General features: G+C 45.7%; 1 protein-coding gene across 4 annotated transcripts in view; it reads left to right on the top strand.

Annotated features, from left to right (window-relative positions):
• LOC134337820 (kazrin-like) overlaps positions 1 to 17471 on the top strand; it is a 719044-nt gene extending 701573 nt beyond the window's left edge. For all 4 annotated transcript variants that reach the window (XM_063033089.1, XM_063033088.1, XM_063033091.1 and 1 more), the window contains 2 exons: positions 12652 to 12790; positions 16335 to 17471. In XM_063033089.1, the coding sequence (XP_062889159.1) occupies positions 12652 to 12790; positions 16335 to 16490 (295 nt within the window). In that variant the 3' untranslated portion in view covers positions 16491 to 17471. The remainder of the gene's footprint in view (positions 1 to 12651; positions 12791 to 16334) is intronic.
• The last annotated feature ends 1769 nt before the right edge of the window (positions 17472 to 19240 follow it).

The following is a 19240-nucleotide window of genomic DNA, read 5'->3' as shown; positions in this document are numbered from 1 at the left end:
GCATCCACACCGAACGGAGGGAGTGCTTTATATCGAGGGGGCCCTATTTCAGGCAAAGGCTGTTTGTTTCCTTGGTTAAAAAAGAAGTCTGTGGCACCAGTTCAGGATAAAGCAGAGGAGTTATCCCCAGATCCCTAATCAATACATTGCTGACAATGGGGACGTAGCTCACACTGAATCAGTTATTACACTTCAGAAATGATTGGTTCTAATTGACTGTAAAGTGCTTTAGTGCATCCCATAGGAAGTGTGGAATGCCTATATAAATCCAAGACTTGCTTTCACAGTTAATGTACTTCAAAGGCTCTACTCACCTGTAGTGTTTGATGTAGAAGTATCTTGTACACCTCACTGAAACCTGACACCAGTGTTTTGTCTTCTTGTGCTGAACAATCCTTGTGTCAATACTTCAATCTCCGTGTGTTTTGCTGTGCATTATAGAGATTGTAGCAGGTCTCTTAGGTGACTCCCAAAATTCACCCTAGAAAGTAGTGAGCCTGACGAAGGGTCTCAGCCCAAAATGTCAACTGTACCTCTTCCTAGAGATGCTGCCTGGCCTGCTGCGTTCACCAGCAACTTTGATGTGTATTGCTCGAATTTCCAGCATCTGCAGAATTCCTCGTGTTTACTCCATCACTGACTTGGTTCTATGGTGCTTCATGAACGTGTTGGTTCATGGTACTCTGGCCTCTGCCATTAGGCAGTGAGATCAAGAGGGAGGGAGAGAGAGCCTCCCTCTTGATGTCATCTTCTTTATTGTAGCAATACTTAAACTCAGTCAGCAAAATACCATAAATTTCCAGACTCTACATATCAAGCATTGGTTATTTGACTGAATTAAAGTGTGTTTCTCATAGGTTGAATATTTATGGAAATTTATGGAATTTTATTCTCTTCATACATCAGATTGATTTTACTGGGATAACTTCTCCATATTTCCCGATTTCATGTTTTCTTACAAAGGACCCAGTTCAGTGTATTGTCTTTGCCAATTCATAGAGCAATCCTGTTCTAATTTTTCTCTAATCAATTCTCTCCACATTCGTATCAACTCCCCACAGATTCTACCACTCCTGCACATTAGTGGCAATTTACAGAATCCAATTAACCTACAAACCTGCATTCCCCTTTGGGATGCGGGAGGAGATCAGAGTACTCACACAGACAGGGAGAAAGTAAACATACCCCACAAGCAAAGTTCAAAGTAAAGTTTCTTATCAGAGTAAATACCTGTCACCACATACAACCCTGAGATTCTTTTCCCTGCGGGCATATTGAGCAAATCTCTAGAATAGTAACTGTAAACGGGATCAATAAAAAAAGCAAGAGCATAGAAAGCAACAAACTGTTGAAATGCAATTATAAATATGAAAGCCCCTTGCTAACAGCCACAGGACTCAGCAGTGAGAAAACCACCTTTCTCAAACTTCATACGTCTAGGGTCGGTATGAAGTTGGGATGTCTCGACCACCCGAACCCCGATCTGTGTGAATACTGTGTAAGTACTGCCCACATGCAATCAGCTGTCAGCAAGAAATAACAACTTGTACATTGCGTACAATTATAAAGCATGTTTACAAATTTCAGCTTTATCAAACAGTTAGCAGGAAGAAGAAAAGAGAAAAAAAGGGCCCATTATGGTTAACCCAGTCCAAATGTGCACATAAGTTGGAGCTCATCTTGAAGTTGTCTTTAGCTCGCGCGCTGGACCCACAGTCTGCATGAAAGCACACACCACCTTCCAAATTCCACTCCAAATCCATCTCGAACAAATGAGCTCCCCCACAGGCTCATTGGTCCTTCCTCCTTGAAGCTGTTCATCAGCACAAAGCACCTTGTGCAACCGGGACGGCATCCTCAGCCATCTTCCCTCCTGTCTGCTCCCAGCTCCCGCCAATAGAGACCTCAACCCACACCAGTGGCCCTCACAAAAACCTTTCCGCCCAGCATTCTCTAGAACCTTCTCCCAATTCCACCATCCTGACTGGCTGATGCAACATTCCTAATTTGAACAATATAGCCCCTTATCTTTAGCTCAAACCCAAACGTGCTGAAAGCAGAATAAACTGCTCTTTTGAACTGCTGAGATGAAAGTCCTACGACATAGCAGTAAAAATCTTAACCAGGGCATTACAAATAAATTGCAATAAATAACAAGAGCATAAAATAACAAGATAAAGAGTCCTTAAAGTGAGATCATTGGTTGTGGAAACATCTCAATAGATGAGAGTAATTATCCTCTTTTGTTCAAGAGCCTTATGGTTGTGGGGTAGTATCTGTTCTTCAAACTGGCAGTGTGAGCCCTGAGGCACTTCTACCTTCTACCTGATGGCAGCAGCGAGAAAAGAGCATGGCCTGGCTGGTGAGAATCGTTGATAGATGCTGCATTCCCTTGACAGCGTTTCATGTAGGCAGCCCCAGAGGTCAGGATTGAACTTGAGGTTCAGCAGATGTGGAGCTGGGTAGCTGCACCTCCTCAGAGACACAGCAAACTCCTGCGGTCCACCAGCAAACGTCCAGGAGTGCGAGCGAAAACCGGAAATCTGCAGAGACTGGAAATCTGAGGAAAAGATGGAGAAAGCTGGAATCACAGGCAGGACAGATTTCTTAGAAATATAGTTAACATCATTAAGATGCTGAGGGGATTTCTAGCTCCCTCCTCCCCCATCATTTTGCTCATGTTCTTGCTCACTGTTTTCATTGTTCTTGTCGTAACCTCAATGACTTCTTCCCCTCTGCCATCTGATTTCTGAATGGACATCGAACCCATTAACACTACCTCACTACTTTTTAATTTCTATTTATGCATTACTTATTTAATTTAGCTATTGAATATATATAAAAGACCATAAGATACAGGAGCAGAATCAGGCCATTCAGCCCATCATGCCTGCTCCGCCATTTCATCGTGGCTGATCCAATTTTCCTCTCAGTTCCAATCTCCTGCCTTCTCCCCTTATCCCTTCATGCCCTGACCAATCAAGAATCTATCACCGTCTGCCTTAAATATACATAAAGAGGGCCTCCATAGCTGCCTGTGGCAATGAATTCTGCAGATTCATCACTCTCTGGATAAAGAAATTCCTCCTCATTTCCATTCTAAAAGGACACTTCTCTATTCTGATGCTGTGTCCTCTGGTCGTAGATTCTCCCACCATTGGAAATATTCTCTCCACATCCGCTCTATCAAGGCCTTTCACCATTGGACAGGTTTCAGTGAAATCACCCCTCATCCAGTGAATACAGTCCCGGAGCTATCAAACGCTCTTCATTTTGGATCCATTCAATCCTGGAATCACTTTTGTGAACCTCCTTTGAACCTCTTACCAGTTTCAGCACATCCTTTCTAAGATAAAGGGCCCAAAACTGCTCACAATACTTGAGTGAGACCTCACCAGTACTTCATGAAGAATCAACTTTACATTCATTCTTTTATATTCTAGTCCTCTTGAAATGAATGCTAACATTGCATTTGCCTTCTTCACCACAGACACAACCTGCAAATTAGCCTTTAAAGAATCCTGCACAAGCACTCCCAAGTCCCCTTGCACCTCAATTTTTTTGTATTTTCTCTCTATTTAGAAAATAGTCAACCTCCCAACACAAACCCCTGTGTAACACCAGTAGTTACTGGCAGTCAGCCAGAAGAGGCTCCCTTTATTCCCACTCTTTGCATCCTGGCAATCAGCCACAGCTTCATCCATGCTAGAATCTTCCCTGTAATACCTTGGGCTTGTAGCTTGTTAAGCAGCCTCATGTGTGACACCTTGTTAAAGGGCTTCTGAGAATCCAGGTAAATAATATCAACCAATTCTTCTTGGTCTACCCTGCTTGTTGTTTCTTCAAAGAATTCCAACAGATTTATCAAGTAAGATTTTCCCTTGAGGAAACCATGCTGACTATGGCCTAGACCTAGGCCTAGGCATCAGACCTTTCAGTTTCCCAGGAACCTACTCTCTAGTTATGGTAATTTCACACATTTCATGACCTCTGACACCTGGAAATTCCACCATATTGCTAGTGATTTCCACAGTGAAAGCTAATGCAAAATATTTGTTCAGTTCGTCCACCATTTCGTTGTCCACCATTACTACCTCTCCAGCATCATTTTCCACCTCTCTTTTACAATTTATGTATCTGAAAAAAACCCTTAAGTATCCTCTTTAATATTGTAGGCTAGCTTACTTTCATATTCCATCTTTAGCTTCATGACTTTTTTTAGTTGCCTTCTGCTGGTTTTTAAAAGCTTCCCAATCCTTTAACTTCCTATTAATTTTTGCTCTATTATATAGCCTCTCTTTGACTTTTATGTTGGCTTTGACTTCTCTTGTTAGCCATAGTGTGTCATCTTGCCTTTAGAATACTTTTTTCTCTTTCGTATATATATATCCTGTACCTTCCAAATTGCTTCCTGAAATTCCAGATATTGCTGCTCTGCCGTCATCCCTGCCAGTGCTCTTTTCCGCTCACTTCTGGCCAACTTCTCTCTTATGCCCCTGTAATTCCCTTTACTCCACTGTAATACTGATACATCTGACTTTAGTTTCTCCTTCTCAAATTTCAGGTTATGATCACTTGCGCCTAAGGGTTCTTTTACCCTTAAGGTCTTTAATCAATTCTCGTTCATTGCACAGCACCCAATCCACAATAGCTGAGTCTCTAGTGGGCTCAACCACGAGCTGCTCGAAAAAAAGCCATCTTGTTGGTACTCTAGAAACTCCCCCTCCTGGAATCCAGCTTGATTTTCCTAATCTACCTGCGTGTTGAAGTCCCCTGTGTATACACTTTCAGAATTCATAGTTTTTCTCTCTATTATTATGTATAGCAGTGTACCACTGCCACAAAGTCAACTAATTTCATGACATATACCAGTGATATTAAAACTGATTCAGGTTCTGAGTTCTTTCTTCCTTGCCAGCCAGTGTGGGATCAGGCAGACGGAGTGACAGTTTTAAGGAAGTGTTATGTTTTCATGTTGTTTCTCCTCTCTCGTCTACCTCTCACCCACTTCCTCTACTCTGCAGGTGACCTGCTTTCTTGCTTATCTTTATCCTCCTTCCAATTAGCCTCCCAATCTCCTGCATTCCTTTAAGCCATCAGCTACTGACATTAAGAGCAGCCCATGTACTCTTATGCTGTAGATCCATGCTGTTAAATACGACACCGCAGGAAACGGATAAGAGGCTGAAAGTTTACCAAGCGCTCTGCTATTGACAAAATGTATTTGCGCCTTTGCACCACTCATTGAGATGTTTGAAAACACCCCAAAGCAGAATTGTCAGTGCACGAGTGTTGATGAGCAACGTTGCATACATAAGAGAATTTCCAACAAAGAAACTTTTCAAGTGCTTCAAAACAAGTTTATTAGTAGTTGCACTGGTACTTACATACACAACAACATGCATTTATGTAACAGCTTTAATGCAATAAAATGCCCCAAGGCACTTCACAGGAATTAAAATATTCACATTAAAATATGAATCAAACAGCCCTTGGACACATAGCACAGATGATCAAAAGCTGAGTAAGAGAGGTTTTAAGGATCATCTTGGAAAGGGATCAGGGGTGGATTCTAACCTGAGTGGGGCAAGCCCAAGGAACAGCCGCGGGGTAAGTCCATTGCAGGTGGTTGAGAGAGAAACGCTGCCTGAACAGTAGGAGGGATATTTCACACAAGGAATGAACTGCGAATAGAAGGTGCTTTGGTTTAATGGCCTGTCAAAATAACGGCATCCCTCCAATATAAGCACATATTGTCTGCAGGTGCTGCAACCTGTCGCAACGAATAAGATGCTTGAGGGACTCGGTGAGTGAGGCAGTGTCTCGTTGAGTGAGTCAAGATGAAGGGTCTCGACCCAAAACGCCAATTGTCCATCTGACCCGCTGAGTTCTTCCTGCATCTTGCTAATCCCCCTTCAACACAGCACAGGAGTCTCAGCACAGGCCATGTGTTGAAAATTCAGTCACGGATTCTTGGAGCTCTTCAGCCATTGGCAAAGTTAGAATACAACAGTCCAGGTCCTTCGGGCTGCAATGTTGTTCTGACCCTTAAACCTACTCTAAAATCAATCTAACCCTTCCCTCTTACATAACCCTCCATTTTCCTATCATCCATGTGTCTGTCGAAGAGTTTCTCAAATGCTCCCAAAGCATCTGCCTCTACCACCAGCCCTGGCAGGGTAGTCCATGCACCTGACACCTTCTGTGCCAAAATCTTACCTATAACACCTTAATCTACCTCCGACATCCTAACCTACCTCCAACACCCTAACCTACCTCGAGCACCTTAACCTACCTCCGACACCCTAATCTATCTCCGACACCCTAACCTACCTCCGACATCATAACCTACCTCCGACACCCTAATCTATCTCCGACACCCTAACCTACCTCCGACATCATAACCTACCTCCGACACCCTAATCTATCTCCGACACCCTAACCTACCTCCGACATCATAACCTACCTCCGACACCCTAACCTACCTCCGACACCCTAACCTACCTCCGACATCCTGACCTACCTCCGACACCCTAACTTACCTCCGACACCCTAATCTACCTCCGACACCCTAATCTACCTCCGACATCTTAACCTACCTCTGACATCCTAAATTACCTCCGACACCCTAACATACCTCCGACATCCAAACCTACCTCCGACACCCTAACCTACCTCCGACATCCTAATCTATCTCCGATATCCTAACTTACCTCCGACATCCTAACCTACCTCCGACACCCTAACCTACCTCCGACACCCTAACCTATCTCCGACACCCAAACATACCTCCGACATCCTAACTTACCTCCGACATCCTAACCTACCTCCGACACCCTAACCTACATCCGACACCCTAACCTACCTCCGACACCCTAACCTACCTCCGACACTCTAAACTACCTCCGACACCCTCACTTACCTCCGACACCCTCACTTACCTCCAACATCCTCACTTATCTCCAACATCCTGACCTACCTCGGGCACCCTGACCTACCTCCGACATCCTAACCTACCTCGGGCACCCTAACCTACGTCCGACACCTTAACCTATCTCCGACATCATAATCTACCTCCGACATCCTAACCTACCTCCGACACCCTAACTTACCTCCGACATCCTAACCTACTTCGGGTACCCTAACCTACGTCCAACACCCTAACCTACGTCCGACACCCTAACCTACCTCCGACACCCTAATCTACCTCTGCCACCCTAATCTACCTCCGACATCCTAACCTACCTCCGACACCCTCACTTACCTCCAACATCCTCACTTATCTCTGACATCCTGACCTACCTCTGACATCCTAACCTACCTCCGACACCCTCACTTACCTCCAACATCCTCACTTATCTCTGACATCCTGACCTACCTCTGACACCCTAACCTACCTCCGACATCCTAACTTACCTCCGACATCCTGACCTACCTCCGACACCCTAACCTACCTCCGACATCCTCACCTACCTCGGGCACCCTAACCTACCTCCGACATCCTAATCTACCTCTGACACCTTAACCTACCTCCGACACCCTAACCTACCTCCGACACCCTAACCTACTCCGATACCGTAACCTACCTCCGATACCCTAACCTACCTCCAACATCCTAACTTACCTCCGACATCCTAACCTACCTCTGACACCCTAACCTACATCCGACACCCTAACCTACCTCCAGCTTACCTCTTACACCCTAACCTACCTCCGACACCCTAACCTACCTCCGACACTCTAAACTACCTCCGACACCCTCACTTACCTCCGACACCCTCACTTACCTCCAACATCCTCACTTATCTCCAACATCCTGACCTACCTCGGGCACCCTGACCTACCTCCGACATCCTAACCTACCTCGGGCACCCTAACCTACGTCCGACACCTTAACCTATCTCCGACATCATAATCTACCTCCGACATCCTAACCTACCTCCGACACCCTAACTTACCTCCGACATCCTAACCTACTTCGGGTACCCTAACCTACGTCCAACACCCTAACCTACGTCCGACACCCTAACCTACCTCCGACACCCTAATCTACCTCTGCCACCCTAATCTACCTCCGACATCCTAACCTACCTCCGACACCCTCACTTACCTCCAACATCCTCACTTATCTCTGACATCCTGACCTACCTCTGACATCCTAACCTACCTCCGACACCCTCACTTACCTCCAACATCCTCACTTATCTCTGACATCCTGACCTACCTCTGACACCCTAACCTACCTCCGACATCCTAACTTACCTCCGACATCCTGACCTACCTCCGACACCCTAACCTACCTCCGACATCCTCACCTACCTCGGGCACCCTAACCTACCTCCGACATCCTAATCTACCTCTGACACCTTAACCTACCTCCGACACCCTAACCTACCTCCGACACCCTAACCTACTCCGATACCGTAACCTACCTCCGATACCCTAACCTACCTCCAACATCCTAACTTACCTCCGACATCCTAACCTACCTCTGACACCCTAACCTACATCCGACACCCTAACCTACCTCCAGCTTACCTCTTACACCCTAACCTACCTCCGACACCCTCACTTACCTCCGACACCCTCACTTACCTCCAACATCCTCACTTACCTCCAACATCCTCACTTATCTCCAACATCCTAACCTACCTCGGGCACCCTAACCTACGTCCGACACCCTAACCTATCTCCGACATCATAAGGAGAGGCGCAGTCGACGTTTCAGGCCGAGACCCTTCGTCAGGACGAAGGGTCTCGGCCTGAAACGTCGACTGCGCCTCTTCCTATAGATGCTGCTTGGCCTGCTGCGTTCACCAGCAACTTTGATGTATGTTGCTTGAATTTCCAGCACCTGCAGAATTCCTGTTGTTTCCGACATCATAATCTACCTCCGACATCCTAACCTACCTCCGACACCCTAACCTATCTCCGACATCATAATCTACCTCCGACATCCTAACCTACCTCCGACACCCTAACTTACTTCCGACATCCTAACCTACCTCGGGTACCCTAACCTACGTCCGACACCCTAATCTACCTCTGACACCCTAACCTACCTCCGACACCCAAACATACCTCCGACACCCAAACATACCTCCGACACCCTGACCTACCTTCCAACATCAGCCAGTGAGAAGGGAGAAGCCTTGGTGAAATTAAGCCCTGAAGGGTGTTGTTGTTCTCATTTACAAGCAACATCGCCATTGCTCAGCCACCTTTCCGGGGTCTCCTGTTTCCCAATGGCATCAGGTATTTCCTGCTCCCCCTTCAACTCATTCTCCTTTAAAATATGTTATCTACCACAGAGTAAAATTAGGATAAAAATCACTTGTGAGTTATTAAATGTCCCACCTACAAAATTCTTACTATGCTTGAGAGACCAGATGCAGTATTGATGTTTTCCCGATCTGAACCATTGGGAACCAGTGATCATAGTCTCAATGTAAAGTAAAAGGACTGAAATAAGAATTAATTTCCTCACCCAGAAGGGGTGAACCTTTGGAGTTTTCTTCTGGGGAGCTATAGGGGCTTAATCACTGAGTGTGATTAATACCGGGACGGACTGGTCTTCAGATATTAGGGAAATCAAGAGTTAGGGGGTTTGTACAAATAAGTGACACTGGTACTGATTTGGTTGAATGGTAAAGCAGACACAAAGGGCTAAGCTGATCAGCCCTGCTTCTATTTTTTCTGCCAGAAACCTTTGGCTGATGATTAATTTCCTGCGACACCTTAATGCTCAAGGTCACTGGATAGGTGGGGTTTTAGCTGCTGATATTGCTTTGGTCTTCAACCTTGGAGCCATTTCCCTGCCAAGTCAATCACTGGTACAAAGATCAAGGCACTACCACAGCTTAAAAAAAATTAACTGCAGAAGTTTATCCAAGCTCAGGGTTAGTGGGATAAAAATTCTGCTCTGTCATATGATGCACCTGTACGTCAGAATTTCTAGCCTTGTGCAAATATTAGTTATTCCATGCCTTTTCAGGACTGTGTGATTCATATTCATGTATATAGTGATCTCACTTTAGGTTGTATGTCACTTGTCACATGTATCTGCAGACCATGAGTAGATCACCTTGTACGTCAGATTGCCCCCATGATGCCTGCCACTGGAGGTTTCCTTTGTGACCAGCTCTTCCACTTCAGCCTTGAACCTTAACCTGATCATTTCCTCTGCTGACTCCAGACCGCCTTACCGCAAAATCATGCACTCTTCGAGGCCCCCAGTCAACCCTCAAGGTCCAGACTCTCCGTAGTTCCCACGCCACCTCATGCTGTGATCTCCTCCATTGCAACCCGGGCCTCTCTCCACCTTAACCAGACAGCCCCCAGCCTACAACTCATGATTTAGCACTTACATGATTTCTTCTGTAGCTGGTAGAGGCCTTGGTGCCATTTAGTTGTACTGGGCCTGTCCTTTTGCAGTTATCATCTTGGACTTTTGCCAATAGAATTTCACAATGGGTGTTTCATTCAACAAAAATGCACTGGCTTTTCAAGGTGTGTATTAACCTCTGGCCTAATAGTTTGTCACTCTGTTCTCTAGTCACCCTGAGTTAAGGGTTCTTTCCCACCTTTAAGACCACCCACCTCCTCCTTTGAGGTCCTGCCTATCTCTACTCCACTGCTGCCTCTGTCCATAGCTAGCAAAGCTCTCATCTTTGTTTTTGTACCTCCAGACTCGGCCATTCCAGGGCAACCTCCTGCTGCCATCACTCACAATGTGAGCTCATCCTAAAGTCTGTGCCTGTATCTGTGTCTGTGTTCTATTTTTAACCCTCTCATCTTTGATTTCAGATCTCTCCAGGTTCTATTCCTGTCATCTTCTCCAGCTCTTCAGATGATGTTTCTCCAGATATGTCCTCTTTCGACCCTGTATTGTCTTCTCTCCACCAGTGACTCTGAAGTCCTCTCCCTGACTCTGTCCACCTCTCCATTGAGGCATACTTTAAATCAACCTAATTAGCCAAGATTTTGGTCACATGTCCCAAGGTCTTTGATATAGTTACACTTGTATGAAGCATTTTGACAGGTGGTACAAAACTAAAATGTTCCACATCACTGCAAGTTCCTGAAGGAATCTTGAATAAGATGTCCGGGACGGATTCAATACAATTATTATCACATCAATGTTGTAAAGCTTTCCTAATTTGACACTATTAATACTTAGACCTGACTAAGGATGATTTTTAGAAATTGTAGGGTTGGCGCATTGGAGCAATGGAGCTCTGGCGGAGAGTTGGGAGAGGCTGGAGCAGTCAGATATGAATATCAAGCTCTGCTGTACCTCTGCTTGCAGTAAATATGGATGCTCTTTGGAGTGAGGAGTTACCCACTCCTCAATATCTTGATAGGGACAGAAGAACGGGAAAGAGAGCAAATCATTTCCTACTGGTTTCAGGGAATTAGCTCAATAACATGACTTCCCTAACTGACCTCAGGATATCCTTAAGAATAACGTGCCGTTAGTTTACTGAGGAAGTGCTTATTGGAGCATTGGAATAATTCATAATGCACAAGCATGACTTGCTGGGTCCCACCCTTAATGCCCACAGGAGCGTTACTACCACTGGGAACTATTTAATTAGTTCGCTTTTCAAAGAAGAAAGTTCTGTTTCATCTTCAAACGCCACCAGAAAACAGATTAATCTGTTGTTCATTTCACTTACTGCTGCATTAACTCCTACGATAACCAAGGTGACAAATCATTGGAGACTATTTTGATACATGTGAAGTACTGAAGGATTCCTTTTAATTTAAGTGATACGCACATCACCAGCATGGTCAGTATTTACTACAGGCCGTCCCAGCGCCCACCCAGCATTGGGAAGGGAGTTACAGCAACAGTGATGGAATTTTCAGATATGTTCAAATCAAGACACCATACAAAGTGGAGGAGAACTTATAGGAGAATATGTTCCTACGCAGCAGCTGTGCCTGTTCTACTGAAAAGCAGAGGAGGGTAAATGGTAAACACCCAAGGAGATGTTGGGAAAGTGACTCATAAATTGGTGACGGTGATCCTTTCTGGGCCTGCGGCTTGTGCTGGTGATAAGCTGGTACTGGGCCGGGAAGTCTGTGCAGTAGGGGCAGCGGGGTAGCGTAGTGGTCAGCACAATGCTTGGTGACCCCGGGTCCAATTCCCACCAGTGTCCTGTAAGGAGTTTGTACGTTCTTCCCGTGACCACGTGGGTTTCCTCTGAGTGCTCTGGTTTCCTCCCACAATCCAAAGATGCACCGGCTGGTAGGTTAATTGCTCATTGTAAACTGTCCCGTGATTAGGCTCGGGTTAAATCAAGGGTTGCTGAGGGCCGTGGCTCAAAGGGTTCTGCACTGTATTGCAGTAAATAAATAAATAGATAGATATCCAGATGGATAAATAGATAGCTAGATGAATGAATTAATGAATAAACAAAAACAACAGATAGACATAGCTATACTGCATATAAGGCAGGGGCGCTTGATAAATCTGTTCTGTGTGCTGACAAGGCCCATACTCTGAGTTCATGCCTAGTCTGAAGTATAAGATCTTCAATGATATTTAGCCCATGGCGTATTATGACTTCTATGCTTTGTAACGAGGCTTAAGAACTGATAAGAATGTTTTATTTACTTTGCGAATGACCTGTTTCTCGTTTGCAGGCATGGACTGTTACAGGAAAGTCAGAGACTGGGGCAGCTATGTTATGTACAACAGGGCTTTCTGGGATACAATCACGCTGATGAGAATGCTCTGGAATATGCAGAGGATGAAACCAGCAGAAAGTACAGAACAGGAAGGGTGAGTTCAGCACAGTGAGGCTAGAGATGGAGCAGCAGCTGAATTCATGTGAGAATGAATTTCAGCAATTATCAGAATTCAGAGTTTTCCTTCCCCTTCACCACCACCACACTCTACCACCTACCCATGAAGGCAGCATATCTTGCTCTTCATAGTGTCACAGAGTCCGAGAGGGTTGCCACACAGAAGCAGATTTCACTCATTTCCATATCCTACATCTCATCCCATTTTATTCTTTCCATTTCCAGGGGCAATTAAGCTCCTGATGCACAGACCTTTGGGATATAGGAGCAAACCAAAGCATTTAGGGGGGAACCAGTGCAGTCACAGTGAGAATGGGCGAACTGCGCACAGACAGCGGCCAAGGTTAGCTTTGAACCGGGTCCCTGGCACCGCATATCTACGGCCGCAAATCTACGCGAGAAAGTCTGCAGACGCTGGAAATCCAGAGCAGCACACACAAAAGTGCTGGGGGAGCTCGGCAGGTCAGGCTACACCCATGGAAATAGATAAACCGGCCGACATTTCGGGCCTAGACCCTTCTTCAGGACTGAAGAAGAAGGGGGAAGATGCCAGAATTAAAAGGTGGGAGGAGGGGAAGGAGGCTAGATAGAAGGTGATAGGCAAAGCCAAGTGGCTGGGGAAGGTACAGGGCTGGAGAAGGAGGAAGTATCACCCTAAGCATCTGGGAATATACATGCATTCATTTCACTCCACTTTGAACATTTAGTAGCGCTGCACCTCTCTCCAAGGGCCTCTGGAGGTTAAGGAGCTTCACTCTACACAGTGAGCTGTCCTCCAATTATACTTCGAACCCCTGAGGCCAGTGAAATGGGGAGGGGGGACCCTCACATTTTTCATCATTGAGTGAACAAAGGCTTTTCCACTGAGATCAGTGTAAAGCAGAGTCCAGCTTACAGCAGAACCCCTGCACTTTCTACTGGACTCATGATAGGCTGTCCCCCAAGTAAATCACCACCACCTAGTTTTTATCTAACTGCAGGGCTCGCTGTAAAGTTCCTCTTCCCATCCCAGTTACACATGCACTGCCATCGCCCGTTAACTAACATACCATCAAACCATAAACCTCTTGCACCACATCACTCACTGTGTTCTCCACTGGGCAGGTAGGGGATCATTTCATTCACACCTGGGATGTCAATAGACAATAGGTGCAGGAGTAGGCCATTCAGCCCTTCGATCCAGCACCACCATTCACTGCGATCATGGCTGATCATCCACAATCAGTACCCTTTTCCTGCCTTCTCCCCATATCTCTTCACTCCGCTATCTTTAAGAGCTCTATCTAACCTTTTCTCGAAAGAATCCAGAGAATTGGCCTCCACTGCCTTCTGAGGCAGAGCATTCCACAGAACCACAACCCTCTGTGTGAAGAAGTTTTTCCTCAACTCTGTTCTAAATGGTCTACCCCTTATTCTTAAACTGTGGCCTCTGGTTCTGGACTCCCCCAACATCAGGAACATGTTTCCTGCCTCTAGCGTGTCCAATCCCTTAATAATCTAATATGTTTCAATCAGATCCCCTCTCATCCTTCTAAATTCCGGTGTATACAACCCCAGTCGCTCCAATCTTTCAACATATGACAGTCCCGCCATCCCGGGAATTAACTTCATGAACCTACACTGCACTCCCTCAATAGCTAGAATGTCCTTCCTCAAATTTGGAGACCAAGACTGTACACAATACTCCAGGTGTGGTCTCACCAGGGCCCACATGTCGTCACCCGCAGAATCCCACGACCTTCAAATATGATTGAAATCTAAAAGTCTCCGGGGAAGCGGGTGGGGAATGGGAAGACTGTATCGCATTATGGTGTATGTTCTTGGTTAAGCCCTGAGGGCTATCTGTTGCTCAGTTCAAGCATCTCTTCAGACTATCCTTTCTCCGAGAGTCTGTAGCTTCTGTTTGACTCTTCAGTTCTGACACTGGAGATGAAAGGAAACTTTTCCGAACACATTGAAGAACAGTTTTGGATGCATATCTTACATCTTATTTTCATTCCCTTCAGGTTAAGTTTACACACAGTGGCCATTTTATGAGGTACATCTGCACATTAACCATTAACACAAATACCTAGTCAGCCAATCATGTAGTGGCAATTCAATGCATGAAAGCATGCAGACATGGTCAGGAGGTTCAGTTGTTCATTAGACCAAACATCAGACTAGGAAAGAAATGTGATCTATGTGACTTTGACCAGGGAATGATTGTCGGTGCTAGATGGGGTGATTTGAGTATCTCAAAAACTGCTGTTCTCCTGGGATTTTCACACTGTCCCTCACCCAGCACAGCCCTCTGAATCCATCTCATAGGGACATTGTCATTTCTCTGATCTCCTGGGATTTTCATGCACAACAGTCGCTTAGAATTCACAGAGAATGGTACGAAAAATGGAAGACATCTAGTGAGCAGCAGTTCTGTGGGTGAAAGCACCCTATTAATGAGAGAGGCCAGAGAAAAACGGTCAAACTGGTTCAAGCTGACGGGAAGCCGGCAGTAACTCCAATAACCACACGTAACAACAGTAGTGAGCAGCAAAGCATCTCTGAACACATCAAACCTTGAATTGGATGGGCTCTAGCAACCGGAGACCACACTGGGTTCCCCTCCTGTACCTAATAAAGTGGCCACTGAGTGTGTAGTGAAGCAATCGCTCATTATAACTGACTGTCGAAGTCAAAGCAACCCTCTCACCTGATACTTGATCAACGATTTGCATCAAATCAAAGTTTTCAAGTTCATTTAGCACTTTTGGTAGAGGAATAATGAGGAATCAGACAAAAGATCTTTGTTCCGTTTTCTTCCCCTTTTATTCACCATGGTTATTTTTGCTTCCACACCAAATATTCAGCAGTCTTTCTGCCAATCGAAGAAGTGGGGGCCAGCATGGTGGTTCAGCGGTTAGCACAGTGCTTTGCAGTACAGGAGACAATCCCCGCCCCCCCCCCCCACCGCCGCCTGTAAGGAGTTTGTACGTTCTTCCCCCGTGACTGCCTGGGTTTTCTCCCTGTGCTCTGGTTTCCTCCCAGAGGCAAAGACATTAATAGGTTAATTGGTCATTGCAAGAGACTGCAGATGGAGATAACAAGTAAACAGGGACAGAAGTAAACAGATTATATAGAGAGGTAGAGGGTTAACTTGATGATGTTTTCACATGTCCACCGATGCTGTCCGAAACAACAGTTACTATATGTCATAATTGAGTAGAAGAAATGGAAACAAACTCTCGCCAGTACATTTATAGTTTCATAATGGGAACTCCAACTGGAGTGTACAGTGTAGGATTCAACACAGTGATACAGCCCCCTTCCACCCAGTGCTCACAGATCACATCATTTCTCCATATTCCTCCCTTGACCATTCTCATCAAAGCCAATTATCCAGTTGGTGCCCTTTAGTGCTTCCTGTGACCTTGTTCTACACCACAAACAGTACAGGTCAAGCTCAGAGTGCCAGGCACTAGGACAAACACGTTTGAGCGGTGCTCACTAAAATGTAATCTTCTTTCTTCCCCCAAACTCAGGGACCAATGGATTCAATGAAGGCCTTTGGTGGAAAAGACCTCTGCTTCCACGAAGGCTATCCCTCCCGTCTACAAGGTGTCACTGAGGACGAACTGTCCAGACCAGCACGTTGCTCCCTCCAGACCTTCACTGGGATAGAGGTTACCAATGTATAGGGCCAAGTTGTTCACTGGATACTGGAATCAACTGGAATTCTTTCACCCACATATGCAACCACATAAAAGTAAACCAGCTGCTCAGCAGAAGACTTTCCGGCCAAGTGAACAGATTTATTTTATATTTATGTTAAGTGGATTGGATCATCGTTAATGTCCAATTGGCTGCGAGTGGCTGCTGTTGCCATGGGAAAGCAGTTGAATGCTGAAGGTTTGCTGGAAGGCTATCTCTTATTAACCAGCTGAAGCCCAACAGTTGAGATTGTTCCCGAGCATCAGGCACATTGGATCCATCCTAAATCTAGCTTTTCAGCACTGCAGATCCTTATAGAAAAAGAATTTTGATTTAACTGAATGTGAAGAGGATGGAAAGACCACAAGGGACTTGCTCTAATGTCTGGTTTCTATCCTGTACCTTTTAATTTAAGTGGAGATAGTTCAACATTCCTCCTAACTCTATTTCATAAAAAAGGCTTACGTCCAACATTAAATCCGCTGTTCACATAATAATGGAGGAGTTTCAACTTCAGGGGGTAGGCAGAGGACTCTGCAAACATTGTAACTGAACCAGGCCAGTTCTATTGATCACCACCTGCAAAAGGCAGTCCAGATTTTTACAAGGGGAGGAAAGTCCAGGGAGTTTTACTTCAATACAATTCCTTGCTTATATAAAACATTTTCATTATCAGATATTTACTCTCTCTTGCTTACTGCTGCTATGGAGAACATTGCTCGTCATTGCGTAGGTGGGGTCCTACAATGAAAATGTTGAACCTGGAACTAACTAGGACTTTAATGTAGCCTTGGCATTTTGAACAACCAGTTGATTTAGTTAGTTTACCAAGAGATACATGTCCCAGCTGGGCTTTTGACTTGGACCACTGAAACCTTGATTTGACTTTGTTATTCAGCATCTCCCCCTGATGCTCTAAAGAAACTAATGTAGAAATGAACCAAATGGATCTGGAAGGTCCCAGCAACACACATCAAAGTTACTGGTGAACACAGCAGGCCAGGCAGCATCTCTAGGAAGAGGTACAGTCAACGTTTCAGGCCAAGACCCTTCGTCAGGACTAACTGAAGGAAGAGCTAGTAAGAGATTTGAAAGTGGGAGGGGGAGGGGGAGATCCAAAATGATAGGAGAAGACAGGAGGGGGAGGGATGGAGCCAAGAGCTGGACAGGTGATAGGCAAAAGGGGATACGAGAGGATCATGGGACAGGAGGCCCAGGGAGAAGGAAAAGGGGGAAGGGGGGAAAAACCCAGAGGATGGGCAAGGGGTATGGTCAGAGGGACAGAGGAAGAAAAAGGAGAGAGAGAGAGAGAATGTGTGTATATATATAAATAAATAACGGATGGGGTACGAGGGGGAGGTGGGGCATTAGCGGAAGTTTGAGAAGTCAATGTTCATGCCATCAGGTTGGAGGCTACCCAGACGGAATATAAGGTGTTGTTCCTCCAACCTGAGTGTGGCTTCATCTTTACAGTAGAGGAGGCCGTGGATAGACATATCAGAATGGGAATGGGATGTGGAATTAAAATGTGTGGCCACTGGGAAATCCTGCTTTCCCTGGCGGACAGAGCGTAGGTGTTCAGCAAGACGATCTCCCAGTCTGCGTCGGGTCTCGCCAATATATAGAGGGCTAATGCCCCACCTCCCCCTCGTACCCCATTCGTTATTTATTTATATACACACATTCTTTCTCTCTCTCTCTCCTTTTTCTCCCTCTGTCCCTCTCACTATACCCCTTGCCCATCCTCTGGGTTTTCCCCCCCTTCCCCTTTTCCTTCTTCCTGGGCCTCCTGTCCCATGATCCTCTCATATCCCTTTTGCCAATCACCTGTCCAGATCTTGGCTCCATCCCTCCCCTGCCTGTCTTTTCCTAACATTTTGGATCTCCCCCTCCCCCTCCCACTTTCAAATCTCTTACTAACTCTTCCTTCCGTTAGTCCTGACGGAGGGTCTCGGCCCGAAACGTCGACTGTACCTCTTCCAATAGGTGCTGCCTGGCCTGCTGCGTTCACCAGCAACTTTGATGTGCGTTGCTTGAATTTCCAGCATCTGCAGAATTCCTCATGTCTGGAAGGTCCCAGGTTCAGTTCTAAGTGTGCGCAGACTGGTTCCCCACAGATTTTGTGTGTTACCTTCCCGCAGAACCCATGAAGATGTGCAGTTACCTGTTTTACATCACCAATACCTGTGTCCATATGCACAGGAGCAGAATTATGCATTTGGCCCATCGAGTCTGCTCTGCCATTCTATCATGGCTGATATATTATCCCTCTTAGCCCTATTTTCCTTCCTTCGTTATGTACCCTTTGACACCCTTACTAATTAAGAACCTATCAACCTCAGCTTTACAAATACCCAATGATTTTACCGCCACAGCCATCCGTGGCATTGAATTTCACGCATTCATCACCCTCTGGCAAAAGCATTTTCTCCTAATCTCTGTTCTAAACTGACATCCTTCCATTCTGAGGCTGTAGCCTCTGGACCACTACAGCAAACATGCACTCTATCCAGGCCTTTCCATATTCGATAGATTTCAATGAGATTCCGCGCCCCTCCCCCCATTCTTCTAAACTCCAGTGGTGCCCCTCTCCCACCCACCATCAGCAGCCTATCAAGTTGTTGCCTCTGAGATGGTGACTCACCTGACATTTTGAATTGGCTTGCTTTAGTTCTGGGAGAAGTGAAACTAGTTTTCCATTGACATGAAGTTCCAGCCAGATGCGTCATTCCATTTA

The sequence above is a fragment of the Mobula hypostoma genome, chromosome 25 (assembly GCF_963921235.1).
Source record: "Mobula hypostoma chromosome 25, sMobHyp1.1, whole genome shotgun sequence".
Lineage (NCBI taxonomy): Eukaryota > Metazoa > Chordata > Chondrichthyes > Myliobatiformes > Myliobatidae > Mobula > Mobula hypostoma.
The sequence above is the reverse complement of the archived record's forward strand: the minus strand, read 5'-3'. Positions and strand labels throughout refer to the sequence as shown.